The following is an 18,924-nucleotide window of genomic DNA, read 5'->3' as shown; positions in this document are numbered from 1 at the left end:
GGCGCCACCAAGGCCGCGCTCAAGACGCTCCTCGCGCTCCTCCAGGCCCTCGACGAGCGCGACGACGCGCCGCGCGTCGTCGTCGCGACGCGCGGCGCCGCGGACGACGCGTCCCTCGACGGCGTCGAGGCGACGGCGCCCGACGCCGCGCTCGCGTCCTGCGCCGTCTGGGGCATGGTCCGGTCCGCGGCCGCCGAGATGCCCAAGCTCGGATTCCGCGTCGTCGACCTCTGCCCCTGCGAGCCGAGCCGCGAGCGCGACGCCGCCTTCCTCCTCCGGGAGCTCGGCGCGGCGCCGCCGGCGTCGCGCGCCGAATCCGCCTGGCGCAAGCGCGTGCGCAAGGCGCCCCGGCTCGCGCCCCTGCCCGTGCCGCGGCTCCTCGAGGGCGGGCCCGTCGTCGACGCGGACGTCGCCGCGGGCGTGCACGTCGTCTCCGGCGGCACGGGGGGGCTCGGCGTCGAGTGGGCCGCGAAGCTCGCGGCCGCCGGCGGCAAGGCCGCGACGCTCGTCCTCGCGTCGCGCCGCGCGCTGAGCCCGGAGCTCGCCGCGAAGCTCGCGAAGCTCGCGAGCGACACGGGCGCGACCGTCGTCGTCGAGCAGGCCGACGTGTCGCTCGCGTCCGGCGCCGAGGCGCTCCTCGCGCGCGGCGCGGCCCTCAAGCCGACGCCGGCGACGAAGCTCCGCGTTTGGCACCTCGCGGGCGTCGTCGACGACGGCGCCGCGCCGGCGCTGACCTGGGACCGCTTCGCGGACGTGCTCAAGCCCAAGGTCGACGGCTCGCTGCACCTCCACGCCGCGTCCCTGAAGACGCCCGTCGACACCTTCGTGCTCTTCTCGTCCATCTACGGCCTCCTGGGCTCGCGCGAGCTCACGCACTACGGCGCCGCGAACGCGTTCCAGGACGGCCTGGCCGCCGCGCGCGCGCGCGCGGGCCTCCCGGCCCTCGCCGTGTCCTGGGGCACCTGGGCCGACGCGGGCATGGCGCACCGCTTCGGGTCGGGCTTCGAGGCCCACGTCAAGTCGACGGGCATGCGCTTCGTGCCCCTCGACGGCGGCTTCCAGGCGCTCGCGGCGCTCTCGCAGGTCGCGGGCCGGACGCAGTGCCACGCGGCCGTGCTCCCCGCGGACTGGGCCCAGTACGCGAAGCGCCGCGGCGCCGCGGGCCCGCACCCGCTCGCCGGACGCCTCGCGGCCGCGCCCGCCGCGCCCGCCGCGCCCGCGCCCGCCGCGGGCCTCCTCGGGGAGCTCGCGGCGGCCGCGCCGGCGGACCGCGCGGCGATGCTCGCGTCGCGCGTCGCGGCGCACGTCGCCGAGATGATGGAGTGGCCGCGCGGGCGCGCGCCGAGCGTCGCCGCGGTCTCGGTCGACGCATGTCTCCGCGAAGCCGCGGTCTTCGACGTCTCCGACCCCGGCGACCGGGGGGCACAGCGGACGACACCGCCTTCGACGACGACCACTTCGAGACGTCGCCGAGAAGCGGCCGCGACGCGTCGCCCGGGCGCCGCGAATGAGCGCCCTCCGTGCGCACGCCCTCGCGCCCGCGAGGAATAGTGCTACCCGTAGTCTACGAACAAAGCTAGTTTACTCGCATTTGCAGTGTTTGCACACCCAGCCGAGGATGTTGTCGTCGGCGGCCGTGAGCGACTCCATGCCGTAGTGGTTGATCATGTCGTTCTTCCGCGCGATCCACGCGGAGTTCGGGTCGGTCTTGGGCGCGTAGAAGTTCAGCGGCGTGCGGCAGTGCGGGTGCGCGCAGATGCCGCCCTGGCGGCAGAAGTGGTAGATGGCGTCCCGCTGAGACATGACGCGGCCGCCGGCGGGCTGGACGAACGCCGGGTCCCAGCCGGCCGGCATCGCGGCGGCCGTCGGCCAGCGCTGGTACGGGTAGCCCCGGAGGTTGTCCGACGCGACCGCCCGCCCGTCTGCGTTCAAATTGGTGGCGATCTTCTTGAACTTCGTCGCGATGACCGAAGATTCGTAGGTCGTGTTCTGGCCCACGCCGTCGTACCAAATGTCGTCCGTGATGTCGAGGAGGTAGTTGCCCGCGGGGTCCAGGTGCTGCTGGTGGTACGGGTTGTGCGTGTTGAACTTGCCGCCGAGGCCCCGGGGGTAGTGGATCTCCTCGCCCGTGACCGGGTGGATCGCGCGCTCGTGCTCGTAGCTGCCGGGCGTGTAGTGGACGACGTCGTGGTGGCGCATGCCGATCGTGTACAAGGTGTCCTTCGCGTCGTCGCTCCAGAGCACGCCCGCGGCGGCGTTGGGCTTGTACTGGACCAGCGCGGTGGGGCCGCCGGCGAAGATCGTGGTCCCCCAGGTCGTCCCAGAGAAGCCGTCCGCCTGGTAGATGGCGAAGGGGTGCGCGTGCTCGCGGTGGTGAAGGGCGGCCATGAAGAGGACGAGGTTCATCGACGAGCAGCGTCGGGGCGGCGGCGTGCGAGCTGCGGTGGGTGCCTAAAAAATGTCGGATTTCGCGAAGCCGCGGCGCGGAGCGCGACGTTTCGCGGCGCGACGACGCGAAGCCGAGGGGCGCGGGGCCGCGGCGGGGCGACGGACCGGCGGAGGAGGCGCGCGGGGCGGGCGCGCGGGCCGACGACGCGCCTTGGGGGTCTTTTGCTCGATGGAGTCGTGCCTCGAGAGGGCTGCTTCTACGGTTCAAGAGGGGTGCTCGTGCCGTTCAACCTGAAGCCCAAGACGATGGCGCTGACGCGCAGCGCAACGTCCTGGCACACACACGCAGTCGCCTTTATCGCCCTGGCCCTCCTCGTCGATTCGACGCATGCGTTCGCGCGCACGCGAACGCCGCGCCTCGACGCGTGCTCGCGCGCGCGAGCGACGCGCCGGAGCGCCGCCGACGAGCCCCTCGACGTCTGGGCCGACGCCGTGTCCGCCTTCGACGGCGACGACGACGAGGAGGCGTACTACGGCCTCAGCCCGCCGCGGCCCGACGCGCCGTTTTGGCTGCACGCGGCCATCGTCGCCGCCGGCGGCGACGCGGAGCTCGCGCTCGCGCCCTTGACGGACCGCGAGGCCGACGTGCTATTGGAGCGCTACTGGATGGAGCCGTCGACGCAGCTCGAGTGCTCGCTGCGGCTCGACCTGTCGCTCGCGCGCGTCGCGCAGCTCGAGCGGGCCGCGCGGCGCAAGCTGGAGACGACGGGGGAGATTCGGGAGCTCGAGAGCGACGACGCGCGGCGCGCGCTCGCCGAGGGCTCGTTGATGCTCACGCTCTTCGAGAAGCGCGTGGGCTACTTCTACTTCCGCGACGAGCTCCAGGTCGACGAGGAGACCCTGAGCCGCGTGCTCGCGCAGCACGGGCCCGTGCTGAGCCAGCGGCGCGACACGCTGCAGCGCAAGGGCGAGGCGCTCCGCGAGGCCCTGGACCTCGACGACGCGGCGCTGCGGCGCCTCGTGTCGAGCCAGCCGACGATCCTGGGCCTCAACGCCGACGCGTTGGCGGCGAAGATCGCCTGGCTCGCGGCGCGCTGCGGCGTGCCGCGGAGGCGGCTCGGCGACGCGTGCGTCAGGTGCCCGCAGCTGCCTGCGTGCAAATCAAATCTTCAACCCGACTTGAATGTGAGCGTATGCGACCGTTTCGACACAAGCTCTTCGGATGTGCTTCGAGAACTTGACGAGAGCAATCGATTCGTCCAAAAATCAGCCAAATCGACTTCGATTTGACCGAGCTGGAGATTTCTGAAGTTTGGCCCCGACGTCCCAGCTCACTGGTTGATTTCCACACAGGCAGCTGCTCACGGCGTCGCTCCGGAAGACGCTCGAGCCCAACTTCCGCACCTACGCGCATTTGGACGCGGCGCTCCCGGCGGCGCTTCTAGGCACGTGGCCCGGCGCGCTCCGGGCGACGGGCCTGCGGGGCCGGCTCCGGGCGCTCGACGCGCTCGACGCGGAGGGCAGCGGCGGTTTCGTCGCCGCGCGCGCGGCGAACGCGTCGCTCGACGCGCCGAAGACGCTGGCGCTCCGCGTCGCCGAGAAGGCGCCGCGCGTGCTCTGCCTCGACGCGGCGACGCTCGCCGCGCGGGTCAACGGCCTCGTGGCGTCGCTGGGCGCGCGCGCGGCCTCCGACGCGTGCTACCGGCACCCGGAGCTCCTGCTGACGTCGCCGGACCAGCTGGCGCGGCTCACGGACGCGTTGGGCGACGAGCTCGCCCTGTCGGCGCGCGCGGCCGCGTCGCTCGGGACGCTCGTCGCGACCAAGGCGGCGAAGGTCGCGAACTCCGTCGCGGTCGCGAAGCTGCGGCAGCGCCTCGCGTTCCTCCGCGACGAGCTCGGGCTAGGCGTGGACCGCGCGGCGGCCGTCGTGTCGAAGCGGCCCCAGTGCCTCGGGCTGAGCGTGCCGGGCACGCTGCGGACGACGTGCCGCTTCCTGGCGGCGCGGCTCCTCGGCGCGCCGCCGCTCAACGCGTCGGCGCCGCCGGAGGCGCTCGACGACGTCTTCGACACGCGGACGCGCGCGAACCTCGCGAGCCTCGTGGCGTCCTACCCGACGGTGCTCGGCCTCTCCGTGGACGCGAACCTGGCCCCGAAGCTCGACGCGCTCGCGGCGGCGGCCGCGGACTCGCCGGGCGTCGACGACGGCGCGGCCGCGGCCGCGGCGGCGGTCATCGCGTGCCCGGCGCTCCTCGGCTACTCCCTCGACTCGCGCCTCCGGCCGCGCCTCGAGGAGATGCGGCTCCGGGGCTTGCCCTTTGTGCACATCACGAACCTCGCGCAGGTCCCCGAGCGGCTCTTTCTGGCCAAGCTCGAGGGGCGCGTCGAGAAGCTCGAGCGCGAGGCCGGGGAAGCTATGCCCCTGACGACGCGATAATATTTTTGAGGACTACCCTTCATGGTCGGCGGCGCGGCCGTCGTGAGTTCCGCGTTCCGCAGCGAGCGAGTAGATCGGGATCGGGGCAAGTTCCCGGAAATTTAGGCTAAAGGTGCACCAAGCGAGTCGCCGCATCGCGCATCGACTTGTCGACATTTACGGCAACACGTCGCCCACTCCCCGCTGCGCGCGCGGGCGCCTCTCGCCTGCGTCTTCCCGGAACGCAACGCTCCATACCCCGTTCCTCCTCTCCACCTAACCCGAATTCGTCGTCGCCGAACCGAAAACGAACCTAGCCTCGTCGAAAGCGGAAAAAGCGTCAACCTCCGTGGTCAATTGACCGCCCCGCCCCGCGTCCCATACAGTGTCCGCCCGCCTCGTTTTGCCCCAAACGTCGACCGGTCGCGACGCTTTCCGGGTGAGCGGCCGGCCCCGCGGCCCGTCGGCGGTCCGCCGATCGGAGTCGATCGACCGACCGTCGCGATTCGACGTCGGCGCTCGCGCGGGGCACACCGGCACCCGCGCTGTCCGCGACCTTCGGGTGGCCCTGCGCACGGCATCGTGGACCCCCTGCTTCGTCGACGCCGAACACGAATTTCTGCGGCGAAAGAAAACGAGCAGCGAATCGCCGCGTCTCTTCAACGCCCCACGCCGAGGCCTCGAGGCGTCGTCGAGACCTCGGCGCTCTGCTTCGAGGACTTGGCCGACGCCAGCCTCTGTACCCGCGCGCGCGCCCCGCCGCCCGCTCGTCGGAACGCGATCCCGCCGACCGCCGACGCCCTCGTCCGCCGACCGCCACGTCGCCCAGCCCGCCCTCCCCCGCCCCCACATCGCGCGCTCCGCCGACCGCCGACACCCCTCGCCCACAGGCCGGTGAAGTGAAGCGATGGCGAGAAGCGTCGTCTTGGCGCTCCTGGCCGCCCGGGCGTCGGCGCTCTGCGTCCTGCGGGACGCGACCGTCTGCTGGGGGAACGAGCACCAGTACGTCGAGCGCGCGAACTTCTTCGACGGCATCGACGTCCAATTGGCGCCCGCGCTCGCCGACCTCGACGGCGACGGCGACCTCGACCTCGTCTTGGGCGAATACTACGGCACCCTCTTCTACTACGAGAACGTCGGGTCCGCGGCGTCGCCGAGCTACGAGGCCGTCACCGGTAGCGCGAACCCCTTCGACGGCATCGACGTCGGTTCCTACAGCAAGCCCGCGCTCGCCGACCTCGACGGCGACGGCGACCTCGACCTCGTCGTGGGCGAATTGAACCTCTTCCTCTACTACTACGAGAACGTCGGGAACGCGACGTCGCCGAGCTACGAGGCCGTCACCGGTAGCGCGAACCCCTTCGACGGCATCGACGTCGGTTGGCACAGCGCGCCCGCGCTCGCCGACCTCGACGGCGACGGCGACCTCGACCTCGTCGTGGGCGAAGACGGCGGCACCCTCTTCTACTACGAGAACGTCGGGTCCGCGGCGTCGCCGAGCTACGAGGCCGTCACCGGCGCCGCGAACCCCTTCGACGGCATCGACGTCGGTGCCTTCGGTCACTGGAGCAAGCCCGCGTTCGCCGACGTCGACGGCGACGGCGACCTCGACCTCGTCGTGGGCGAGTACGACGGCACCCTCTTCTACTACGAGAACGTCGGGTCCGCGGCGTCGCCGAGCTACGAGGCCGTCACCGACGCCGCGAACCCCTTCGACGGCATCGACGTCGGTTACAACAGCGCGCCCGCGCTCGCCGACCTCGACGGCGACGGCGACCTCGACCTCGTCTTGGGCGAAGAGGACGGCGTCCTCAACTACTACGAGACCGTCGGCTCCGCGGCGTCGCCAGACTACGCGCCCGTCACCGGCGCCGTGAGCCCCTTCGACGGCATCGACGTCGGTTCCCGGAGCAAGCCCGCGCTCGCCGACCTCGACGGCGACGGCGACCTCGACCTCGTCGTGGGCGAAGTGTACGGCTTCCTCTACTACTACGAGAACGTCGGGTCCGCGGCGTCGCCGACCTACGCGGCCAGGACCGGCAGCGCGAACCCGTTCGACGGCATCGACGTCAGTTACTACAGCGCGCCCGCGTTCGCCGACCTCGACGGCGACGGCGACCTCGACCTCGTCGTGGGCGAAAACTACGGCGTCCTCTTCTACTACGCGAACGTCGGGAACGCGACAGCGCCGAGCTACGAGGCCGTCCCCGGCACCGCGAGCCCCTTCGACGGCATCGGCGTCGGTTGGAGCAGCGCGCCCGCGTTCGCCGACCTCGACGGCGACGGCGACCTCGACCTCGTCGTGGGCGAATACTGGGGCGGCCTCTACTACTACGAGAACTTCGGGTCCGCGGCGTCGCCGACCTACGCGGCCAGGACCGGCACCGCAAACCCCTTCGACGGCATCGACGTCAGCGGCAGCACGCCCGCGCTCGCCGACCTCGACGGCGACGGCGACCTCGACCTCGTCGTGGGCGAAGACAACGGCGCCCTCAACTACTACGAGAACGTCGGGTCCGCGGCGTCGCCAGACTACGCGCCCGTCACCGGCACCGCGAACCCCTTCTACGGCATCGACATCGGTGACGACAGCAAGCCCGCTTTCGCCGACCTCGACGGCGACGGCGACCTCGACCTCGTCGTGGGCGAAGATGACGGCGTCCTCAACTTCTTCGCGAACGGTTACTGCACGCAAGGCGGCAATGCCTGCAGTAGCAAGGGCGTCTGCGATCTGACCTCCGTCATCTTCTCCGAAGCGTCCTGCCAGTGCCTCGGCGGCTTCGACCACGAGGTGCCCGACGTGGTCATGCAGTGCGGCGAGTGCCAGGCGGGTTTCTACGGGAGCACGTGCGAGCCCTGCCCGCAAGGGGGTGACGAAGACCGCAACGCGCCGCGCCTCACGGACACCTGCGGCGTCGCGGGGAGCGGCCGGTCGCGCGGCTCCTGCGACGACGGTAGGGGCGGCACCGGGACGTGCGCGTGCTTCGGCGACGTCTTCTCGGGGAGCGGCTGCACGGAGGGGACGTGTCCAGCGGGGACCGTCGAGACCGCGACCTTCGACGGCTACTTCAACATCGCAAACTGCACGTCGTGCGACGCGGGCACCTTCTCGGCCGAGGGCGACCCGCAGTGTACGAAGTGCGCCGCGGGCAAGTCCTCGGCCGCGGGCGCGAGCGAGTGCGCCAGCTGCTCCGCGGGGTCGTATTCTGCTCCGGGCGCGAGCGAGTGCATCGACTGCGAGGCCGGGACGTACCAGGACTTGACGGGTCAATCGAGCTGCAAGCTCGCGGACGCCGGCTTCTTCGTCGACGCGATCGGCGCCTCTGAGCAGATCGCGTGCGATGCGGGCAAGTACAGCGGCTCCGGCGCGGACGAGTGCATCGACTGCGAGGCCGGGACGTACCAGGACTTGACGGGTCAATCGAGCTGCAAGCTCGCGGACGCCGGCTTCTTCGTCGACGCGATCGGCGCCTCTGAGCAGATCGCGTGCGATGCGGGCAAGTACAGCGGCTCCGGCGCGAGCGAGTGCTCAACTTGCACAGTCAGGACGTACCAGGGCGAGACCGGCCAGTCGAGCTGCGCGCTCGCGGACGCCGGCTTCTTCGTCCAAGCGGACGGCGCGTCGGAGCAGACCGCGTGCGATGCGGGCAAGTACAGCGGCTCCGGCGCGGACGAGTGCGTCGACTGCGAGGCCGGGACGTACCAGGACGCGACGGGCCAGTCGAGCTGCGCGCTCGCGGACGCCGGGTCCTTCGTCCAAGCGGACGGCGCGTCGGAGCAGACCGCGTGCGATGCGGGCAAGTACAGCGGCTCCGGCGCGAGCGAGTGCGACGACTGCGCGGCCGGGACGTACCAGGACGCGACGGGCCAGTCGAGCTGCGCGCTCGCGGACGGCGGGTCCTTCGTCCAAGCGGACGGCGCGTCGGAGCAGACCGCGTGCGATGCGGGCAAGTACAGCGGCTCCGGCGCGGACGAGTGCGTCGACTGCGAGGCCGGGACGTACCAGGACGCGACGGGCCAGTCGAGCTGCGCGCTCGCGGACGGCGGGTCCTTCGTCCAAGCGGACGGCGCGTCGGAGCAGACCGCGTGCGATGCGGGCAAGTACAGCGGCTCCGGCGCGGACGAGTGCATCGACTGCGAGGCCGGGACGTACCAGGACGCGACGGGCCAGTCGAGCTGCAAGCTCGCGGACGGCGGGTCCTTCGTCGACGCGATGGGCGCCTCGGAGCAACGCGAATGCCCCGCGGGCTCATTCTCCGGCTCCGCTTCGGGCAAGTGCGACGACTGCGCGGCCGGCACGTTCCAGGTGTTGACGGGTCAGTCTAGCTGCGCGCTCGCAGGTCAGGGCTTCTACGCCGGAAACACTGGAGCTTCGGAACAGACTGCGTGCCCCGCGGGAAGCTTCTCCGGCTCCGGCGCGAGCGAGTGCCTCGACTGCGAGGCCGGGACGTACCAGGACGCGACGGGCCAGTCGAGCTGCAAGCTCGCGGAGGCGGGCAGCTTCGTCGCCAGCACGGGCGCCTCGGCGTCCACGCCGTGCTTCGCGGGGTCGTATGCCGCGACGGCCAGCTCAGAGTGCGCGACGTGCGAGGTCGGCACCTACAGCACCGAGGGCAGCGACACGTGCACGCTGTGCCCGAGCGGGTACTCGAGCGACGCCGAGGGCGCGAGCGAGTGCGAGGCGTGTCCGGTCGGCAAGTACAAGGGCGCCGGCTCGGGACCGTGCCTCGACTGCGCCGCGGCCAAGTACGCGGACGAGGAGGGCTCGAGCGACTGCAAGCTCGCGGAGGCGGGCAGCTTCGTCGCCAGCACGGGCGCCTCGGCGTCCACGCCGTGCTTCGCGGGGTCGTATGCCGCGACGGCCAGCTCAGAGTGCGCGACGTGCGAGGTCGGCACCTACAGCACCGAGGGCAGCGACACGTGCACGCTGTGCCCGAGCGGGTACTCGAGCGACGCCGAGGGCGCGAGCGAGTGCGAGGCGTGTCCGGTCGGCAAGTACAAGGGCGCCGGCTCGGGACCGTGCCTCGACTGCGCCGCGGCCAAGTACGCGGACGAGGAGGCCTCGAGCGACTGCAAGCTCGCGGAGGCGGGCAGCTTCGTCGCCAGCACGGGCGCCTCGGCGTCCACGCCGTGCTTCGCGGGGTCGTATGCCGCGACGGCCAGCTCAGAGTGCGCGACGTGCGAGGTCGGCACCTACAGCACCGAGGGCAGCGACACGTGCACGCTGTGCCCGAGCGGGTACTCGAGCGACGCCGAGGGCGCGAGCGAGTGCGAGGCGTGTCCGGTCGGCAAGTACAAGGGCGCCGGCTCGGGACCGTGCCTCGACTGCGCCGCGGCCAAGTACGCGGACGAGGAGGGCTCGAGCGACTGCAAGCTCGCGGAGGCGGGCAGCTTCGTCGGCAGCACGGGCGCCTCGGCGTCCACGGCTTGCTTCGCGGGGACGTATTCTGCGACGGCCAGCTCCGCGTGCGCGACGTGCGAGGTCGGCACCTACAGCACCGAGGGCGACTCATCCTGCACGTCGTGCCCCGCGGGCTTCTCGAGCAGCGCCGCCGGAGCGAGCGAGTGCAGCGCGTGCCCGGTCGGGACCTTCAAGGGCGCCGGCTCGGGGCCGTGCGTCGAGTGCGGCGCGGGCACGTTCGGACCCGAGACCGGGCAGTCGAGCTGCCTCCTCGCAAATTCCGGCTTCTTCGTGAACGACACCGGCGCCTCAGAGCAGACCGCGTGCCCCGCGGGAAGCTTCTCCGGCTCTGGCGCGAGCGAGTGCGACGAGTGCGAGCGCGGGACGTACCAGGACGCGACCGGCCAGTCGAGCTGCGCCCTCGCGGACGGCGGGTCCTTCGTCGACTTGGCTGGCGCCCCCGAGCAGACATCGTGCCCCGCGGGAAGCTTCTCCGGCTCCGGCGCGAGCGAGTGCGTCGACTGCGAGATCGGCACCTTCAGCGGCGAGGGCGAATCATCCTGCACGTCGTGCCCCGCGGGCTACTCGAGCAGCTCCGCCGGAGCGAGCGAGTGCAGCGCGTGCCCGGTCGGGACCTTCAAGGGCGCCGGCTCGGGACCGTGCATCGAGTGCGGCGTCGGTACCTACGGACCCGAGACCGGGCAGTCGAGCTGCGCCCTCGCCGACGCTGGCTCCTTCGTGAACGAGACCGGCGCTTCGACGCAGACACTGTGCGATGCCGGCAAGATCAGCGGCTCGGGCGCCACCGAGTGCGACGCGTGCCAGCCCGGGACCTTCGCGGACGAGCGCGGCGGCACCTCTTGCCAGTTGTCGAACGCCGGCTCCTTCGTCGGCGCGTCCGGCGCGTTCGAAGCGACGCCATGCCCGGCGGGGTCCTACAGCGGCATGGGCGCGTCCGCGTGCACACGCTGCGAGGAAGGAACGTTCGCCGCGGAGAGCGGACAATCGTCCTGCGCCCTCTCGAGCGGCGGGACCATGGTGGCTTCGACGGGAGCCACGGCGGAGACCATGTGTCCCGCGGGCCGGTATTCCGGTGCGGCCGCGAGCTACTGCGCGGTGTGCCCGGCCGGCACGACGAACAAAGCCGGCGAGGCGGCTTGTACCACGGTCGACGCCGGAAAGCGGGCGCCCCCGGCCGAGGTCGTGCTGATGACCATCAGGTCGTCTCTGGCCCTGAACGGCGTCGACGCGTCCGCATTCAACGACGACGCCGTGGCCAACGCGCAATTGAAGGCGGCTCTCGAGGCGACGCTGGTCGCGGATCTGTTCAGCTTCATGGTGGACAGCGCCGGCATTGCTTCCGTGGGCCCCGCCGTCGCCAACGGCTCGAGCGCGAAGATCGATTTCGAGCTCGAAGCGAACTACACGGCGGCGGCCGGCGAAGATCTCATGTCGACCGAGGAGCTCGTTCTCGAAGACTTTGAGCTCGACCTCCTCGCCAAGATCGAGGACGGCACCCTGCAGCGGAATATTGAGGAGGCGGTCTCTTCGGGACGGCGCGCGCTTTGGGCCTCGCGGCGGTCGCTTTCGGGGTCGGCGCTCGGCTCTGCGACCGTCGACGTCGAAATGAGCTCCGAAGGCGTGGACGCAGCGACCGTATTTACAGATTCTCCACCAGGAGGATTTTCCACCGGCGAGACCTCGTCGTGTCCCCCGGGCACGTTCTCGTCGAGCGGGGCGTCCGAGTGCGTCGAGTGCGAGCGCGGGTCATACACCGATGATGAAGGTCAGAATGTCTGCAAGTTAGCCAGCGCGGGCGAATTCGTGGCCGACGCCGGCGCGACCGCGCAGACTCCGTGCGCTCCGGGCAAGATCTCGCCGGGCGGCGGTTCATTCGCGTGCGACGACTGCGAGCCCGGTGCGTATCAGGGCGAGTCGGGAAAGACCTCGTGCCAACTCTCCAAAGGCGGATTCTACGTGGAAGGCTCCGGCGCCTCGGAGCCGACGGCGTGTCAGGCTGGCAAATATTCCGCCTCGGGCGCGACGTCCTGCGCGGATTGTGAAGCCGGTCGATACGCCGACGAGGGCGCGGATACGTGCGAGCTCGCGGATGAGGGCTACTTTTGCGCAGACGAAGGCGCCTCTGCACAGGTGCCGTGCGAAGCTGGGCGCTATTCAGGCGCCGCGGCCTCAAAGTGCACCCCGTGCGCCGAAGGATCTTATGCTTCCAAGCAAGGATCGGCGACCTGCACGGCCGCGTCGGCGGGCAGCTTTGTCGCGAAGCCGGGCGCGACCTCAGAAGTCCGCTGCGAACCAGGAGAACGCAGCGGCGTCGGCCAGAGCAAGTGCGAGCAGTGTCAGCCCGGCACCTACGCGTCCGATGCCGGGTCTACGACGTGCGATCTCTGCGAAGCGGGCACGTTCGCCGAGGAGAGCGGCAAGAGCGCGTGCGACGAGTGCCCGGCCGGCAAATACGCGAGCGCGGTTGGATCGACGATGTGCTCGATCGCGAACGCGGGCTCCTATACCTCAGAAGACGGCGCCACCTCGCAAGAGCTTTGCCCGGCGGGCACGATTAGCCGCCCCGGCGAGAGCAAGTGTACGAACTGTCCCGCGGGCTCCTACGCCGCCGAGGAAGGCTCGACGTCGTGCGTCCTCGCGAACGCCGGCTCTTACGTCGCCAGAGACGGCGCGTCCCAACAGGAGCCCTGCAAAGCGGGCACTCTGAGCGGCGCCGGGCAAACGTCTTGCGACTTGAGCCCGGCGGGATCGTACGTCCCGCGGTCGGGCGCCTTCGCCGCGGTCATCGCGGACGCGGGCTACGTCGTCGAGGAGGAGGGCGGTTCGGAACAGACGAAGTGTCCACCCGGTTCCTACTCGGGCGCGAAGGCCTCTACGTGCACGCTCTGCGAGCCCGGCCGCTACGCGAACCTCGAGGCGGCCGCCACTTGCGAAGCCGCTCCTCCGGGCAAGTTCGCGTGGGTCCACGGAGCCGTCGCGCCGTCGTCGTGTCCCGCGGGGCGATACTCTGGATCCGGCGCGGTCTCCTGCACGCTGTGTCCCGATGGGCAAACCAGCGATCGGGAGTCGGCGACGTGCAGACCCGTCGACGCCGGCTCCACGAACGCGGAGCTCTCCACGGTCACCGTCGAGATCTCTTCCGCGCTCGTGCTCGAGGGCTTGGACGCGGATCGCTTTCCCGAAGACCACGCGGCTCTTCAGGCCTTTGCATCCGCAGTCCAGGAAAGCATTCACTCGGATGAAGTCTACGACGTGCCAGCGCGGGACGTGCATCTCGCCGCTCGCCGTCGTCTCGCGACGGCGGCGAACCACGATCAAATCTCCTTCGTCGCCTACGCGAACTACACCCTCGTTCCCGGAGAGGAACTCGACCTCGACCGGTTCAAGGATGGCTTCCAGGACACGCTGCTCTCTTCGATATCGACCGGAGACGCGCAAAGTGCGCTCGACGACCGCGCGGCCGGCACGTCGCTCGCGTCGGCGGCCATCGACGAGGCGTCGAGCGCGGCGACCATCACTGGAAGCACGGAGGTCGCGGTTACCGAAGCTCGCTCGACGACGGACGCGCTCGTCGTCGAGTGCCCCGCGGGGACCATTTCCGCCGCCGGCGAGAGCGACTGCACGCCGTGTTCGCGCGGGACGTACTCGGACGCTCTCGGTCAGACAAGCTGCAAGCTCGCGTCGCCCGGCACGTTCGTGCCCGTCGAGGGCGCCTCGGCCGCGACGCCGTGTCCCGTCGGGACGACGTCGGGTGCTGCGGCGTCATCTTGCGCACAGTGTCCGCTCGGCTACTACAGCAATCTCACCGGCCAGTCCTCGTGTCAGCTCTGCGAGACGCCGACGACTACGCTCGAAGAGGGCAAGACGTATTGCGACGCGTGCCGCGAGGCCTACTACTGGGACTCGAGAAAGTACGCCACGCACGCCGACAAGAAGCTCCTTGACGGAAACGGACAGCCGCTGCCGTGCAAGGAGTGCTGCGTCGAGTGCGACGACGCGTGCGAAGGCGGCGTCGAGACGTGCGCGAACTGTCCCCAGGGCGCGCGCACGACCTTGGAGACGATGGACCTGAAGAAGAATTTCTGGCGCGCGTCGATCGACGCGACGTCAATCTACGAATGTATCTTCGAAGAGTCGTGCAAGGGCGGAGCCAACAGCTCGTGCGCGCGCGGCCACAAGGGCCCGCTCTGCGGCGCGTGCAAGGCGCACTACTTCTACGACACGGCCGCGAACCGCTGCGTGGACTGCGGCAACAAGATCAAGGCGAGCGGGGACAATATCATCGGGACCGTGCTGGCCGTCCTATTTGTCGTCGCGGCCATCGGCGTCGTGATGCGAAAGTTTGGCATCTTCACCGTTTTGGGTCACGGGGTCGACGCGATTCGCGAAGTCGTCCAGGGCGAGGCAGTCAAAGATATCGCGAAGGCAAAGCTCGAGGAGCATTACGAAGATGACGAAGACGGAGAAGCCGCCGGCAGCGACACGCAGAGCGCCGACGACAAGGAGTCGTCGGGACGGTCCATGGAGCAGAACGTCATGACGAAAGCAAAGATCGTCATCGCGACGTACCAGATCGCGTGCAGCATCCCGTGGTCGCTCCCGCAAGTGCGCTTCCCCACCATCTTCAAAGAGGCCCTGAAGCTTGGATCCGTCGTGAATCTGAGCTTCATCAGTTTCGCCAAAACGGAGTGCTTCGGAGATTTCGACTACTTCGACAAGCTTCTCTTCGTGACCCTGCTCCCCGTCGTCTTCGTCCTCTTGATCGCGGTCGGATTCGCGATCCGCTACGCGTGCGTGGATCGGTCGCGGCGGGACGAGATCCTCTCCGGGGCTTCGTATTGGATCCTCTTCACGCTCTACGTCCTCGTGCCCTCGACGTCCGCGTACTGCCTGCGGTATTTCGCGTGTGCAAAGTACGACGGCGGCTACGGCGACGGCGTCAACGTCATGCGCATCGACCCGACGATCAGCTGCGACAGCCCGACGTACGACGCGTGGCTGCCCTACGTGCTGTTCTCGATCGTCGCCTACCCCGTCGGCGTGCCCCTCGGCTTCGCGTGCCTGCTCTGGCGGCTGCGGCGGCGGCTGGACCCCGACGTGGACCATCAAACGGTTCGAACGCCTTCAGGACGGACCATCGGCGAAGCGGGCGCCCACGCGGCGAACCAGGAGGACGAGGACTTCCTCCACGAGGCGCTCGAGCGGCACGCGGAATCGATGGTCCAGTTCCAGAAGCTCGAGGCGCGGGCGAACGACCCGACGCTGGAGAGCGTGCGGTTCCTCTACGAGGAGTTCAAACCGAGCTGCTTCATGTTCATGGTCTACGAGGTCTCCCGCCGCATCTTCCTCACGGGGTGCCTGTCCATGTTCGTGCCCGATTCCATCTCCCAGATCGCCATCGGGCTCCTCGGCAGCCTCATCTCCTACCGCGTCTTCAGCCACTACGAGCCCTACGTCGAGGAGGACGACGGGGTCGTCTCGGAGGTCGCGCAGACGGAGCTCGTCCTCGTGTTCTTCTACGCGCTGATGGTGTTCGCGACGGACAATCTCGAGCAGCACGACGGCGTCTTCTCGGGCAAGGTGTTCGCGAGCCTCCTCGTCGTGCTCCTCGCGTCCACGCTTCTCATCGCGCTCTGGCTGATCATCCTCGCGAACTTTAGCGGCGACGAGTTGCGCTCCTGCGTCGCGGGGCTGCGGCGTCGGGTCCGGCGGGCGGACGACGCGAACGACGACGGCGGCGCGGCCACCGTCGACGCGGAGGCGGTGGAGCGCGCGGACGTGGCGCTGGCGAGCGCGCGCATCTAACTCAACGGTGCGTGCCTCCTCGCGCATCGAACTCAAGGCGGGCTGCAAGTGGTCCGACAAAAAGTGCAATCCGCCGGCTTCCGAGTGCAAGAGCAAGAAGTAGGCGCGCCGCGGCGCCGCCGCGGGCCCATGCCCCGCGGCGAGCCGACGGAGGCGCCCGCCGCCGCGGGCCCATGCCCCGCGGCGAGCCGGAGGGGGCGCGTCGGACGGCGCCGCGGGCCCATGCCCCGCGGCGAGCCGCAGACGCGCTCCTCCCCACCCCCCCCTCTGAGAGATATGTACCCCCGGGCTCCCGACGCCGCGCTCAGCGCGACGTCGCTGCCCCGCGCCGACGGCCTCGCCAAGCCGCCGCGGCGCTCCACCGCGGGCCGAGACAAACTCGCGCCCGCCGCCGATCGAGGGGCACTAACCACTACGATCGGAAAAAAAAGCGCGCGCCGGGTCAGTCGGCCTTCCGAGTCGAGACCCAGAAGTCGCTGGACAGCGACGACAGTCTAGACTACCCCCTCGTCGACGCCGTCGCGAGGCGCACGAGGCGCCGCTGCATGGACGCGGCGGACTCGTCCCGCGCGGCCGCGGACGCGCGGGGCGCGGGCATGGGCTCCGCGGGCGCGGCGGGGCAGTAGACGCACCGCACGTACTCGGCCATGCGGTAGCTCGTCGGCTCGCGCTTCCGCGTCGCGTAGAACGCGCTCCAGTAGGGCTCGTGGGCCCGCGGCGGCACGGGGCCCTCCGAGTCCCACAACAACAGCGGCCGCGCGTGGCCCGACCAGATGCCGTCCTGGAAGGCCTCGCGCCTACCAAGCATGTCGGTGACGAGTTCTCTTCGTTTTCCCGGTCGACATCCCTCGAAACTCGTCACGGCCACAGGACGCTGCCTCGCGCCGCTTCGCCTCGTCGGGCGTGCCGAGGCAGTGCTGCACGTAGCGCGTGCCGTTTTCCGTCGAGTCCCAGGAGAAGTGCGTGTGGCCGAAGCAGTGGATGTCCGCGTCGAGCGCGCGCACGCGGGCCTCGAGGAAGTCGCTGCCGACGGCCTTGGCGAGGTTCGGCGAGAACAGGAACCGCTTCTCGGGCAGGAGCGACTGGAGCGGCAGGAAGTGGGAGAAGCTGATCAGCGGCACCGTCGGGTAGGCCCGCCGCCGCAGCTCCAGGAGCGGCGCGAGGTCCTGCATGGCGTCGAAGCGCGCCGCGAGCGCGCGCGACCCGTTCTCGAAGCCCGGCCAGACGCACGCGCCGTAGTCGCTGATGCAGCGGCAGGCGGGCTCGACGGGCCGCCGCAGCGTCTCGCCGGGCGGCAGCGCGAGCGGCGGCTCGCGGTCGAAGTCCTCGTGGGGCCACGATAAAAGCGGCACGATGAAGACGCCGCAGGGCAGCAGCTCCGGCGCCGTGCGCACGCCGAGGTCCGCGCAGAGCGCGAGGACCGCGTCGAGCTTCGCGAAGCTGTCGGCGAAGCCGGAGGACCGCCAGAGCTCGTGGTTGCCTAGAGTTTCGGTCGTTTCTTTGGGTTGCGTCTTCGGCGACGCCGCGGCGCGCCCGGCGTGTAGAACACGACGTCGTAGCGGTCCAGCAGCACCTTCAGGCAGCGGCCGATGGCGCCGAGATCCGTCGCGACGTCGCCGGCGACGATGAGCGCGCTGTCCGCTTCGCGCTCCAGGTTCTCGCACCAGCGCATGTTGTGGCTGCAGTCGGCGTGGAGGTCCGACACGAGGAAGACGCGCATCGTCGGAGCAGCGGTGATGGCTACTTCTTCCGGATGGCCATCGTGAGGGCTGGGTGGTCATCAACATTGACATCTCCGATTGTTTTGGCGCGCGGCATGGTGGTCTAAAATTCAGTTCCCTATACCGACAACTAAGCGCACCTGAGAGCCGAGCAGCACCGCAGGAATGTCCGCCATGTTCCCGCTCTTCGTGCAGGAGGAGCTGCAGAACGAGGCCGTCGTCTTCCTCAAGCCGCACGCCGACAACGACAAGGCCGAGAAGGTCGTCGTCGCGGGCCTCGAGGCCGCCGGCTGCACCGTCGCGAAGCGCCTCCGCATCTCCGGCCCCATGGTCGAGGAGAAGAAGCTCATCGACCAGCACTACGGGTCGCTCGCGACGGCGGCCATGGGCGCGCCGCCGTCGACGCTGTCGCCGGACAAGGCCGTCGCGTTCTCCGACATGTTCGGCGTCGAGTACGGCGCCGCGCGGACGGCGCTGAACCCCGTGATCATGGCCGAGCTCCAGGTCGACGGCCTCGAGCTCGAGACCATGTGGCGCGCGGGGCCCTGCCTCAAGCTGTCGCCGGGCGTCTACGTCGCCAAGCTCGTCGGCGCGGCCTGCGGCGACGTCTACACGATCAACGGCTTCTACCCGGCCATGCGCCAGGAGTTCGTCGCCGACGCCGCGACGGTGCGCGTGCTCGTCGTCACCTGGCTGCCGTCCGTGCTGAGCTGGCGGCAGTTCCGCGACGTCGTCGTCGGCCCGACGGACCCGTCGACCGCGTCGCCGAAGAGCCTCCGCGGCAAGTTCCGCACCCACTGGCACAGCCTCGGCCTCGCGCGCGAGCCCGCCATCAGCTGCAACTGCGTCCACGCCTCCGCCGGGCCCCTCGAGGGCCTCAAGGAGCGCGAGGTCTGGGCCGGCGCGTCCGTCGCCGACGACCCGCTCGGCCGCAGGCTCGTCGCCAAGCTCTCGAACCCGTTCACGCAGCCGCCGCGCGACGGCGCCGCCGTGCTCCGGTCCTGGCTCGACACGAACCCGGTCTACCAGCTCGGCGCCGGCGACGCGAAGAAGATCTTCGACGCGACGGAGGGCATGGACGCGCGGGAGCTCCTCGATGCGCTCCCGAACCCGCCGGGCCGCGTCGCCGCGTAAACAAAGCAAGCAAGCGACCTCGATTCGGAGGAGCTTACAGT

General features: G+C 70.2%; 2 protein-coding genes across 2 annotated transcripts; one reads left to right on the top strand and one right to left on the bottom strand.

The window, feature by feature from the left end:
* Positions 1-7,607: 7,607 nt before the first annotated feature.
* AURANDRAFT_27766 (hypothetical protein) lies at positions 7,608-14,111 on the top strand (the record flags this gene model as incomplete). The annotated part of the gene is made up of 6 exons (XM_009039806.1): positions 7,608-8,105; positions 8,904-9,121; positions 9,668-9,788; positions 9,987-10,117; positions 12,545-12,649; positions 13,838-14,111. Coding segments are annotated over 6 exons (1,347 nt in total), but the record flags the coding sequence as incomplete, so codon positions are not given.
* Positions 14,112-16,825: 2,714 nt separating this feature from the next.
* AURANDRAFT_27841 (hypothetical protein) lies at positions 16,826-17,748 on the bottom strand (the record flags this gene model as incomplete). The annotated part of the gene is made up of 2 exons (XM_009039630.1): positions 16,826-17,508; positions 17,550-17,748. 2 exons carry the CDS (start codon positions 17,746-17,748, stop codon positions 16,826-16,828), a joined length of 882 nt encoding a protein of 293 aa, XP_009037878.1.
* Positions 17,749-18,924: the final 1,176 nt, after the last annotated feature.

Source organism: Aureococcus anophagefferens (genome assembly GCF_000186865.1).
Source record: "Aureococcus anophagefferens unplaced genomic scaffold AURANscaffold_12, whole genome shotgun sequence".
In the NCBI taxonomy this organism is placed as follows: domain Eukaryota; class Pelagophyceae; order Pelagomonadales; family Pelagomonadaceae; genus Aureococcus; species Aureococcus anophagefferens.
This window is presented reverse-complemented; position numbering and strand designations above follow the sequence as displayed.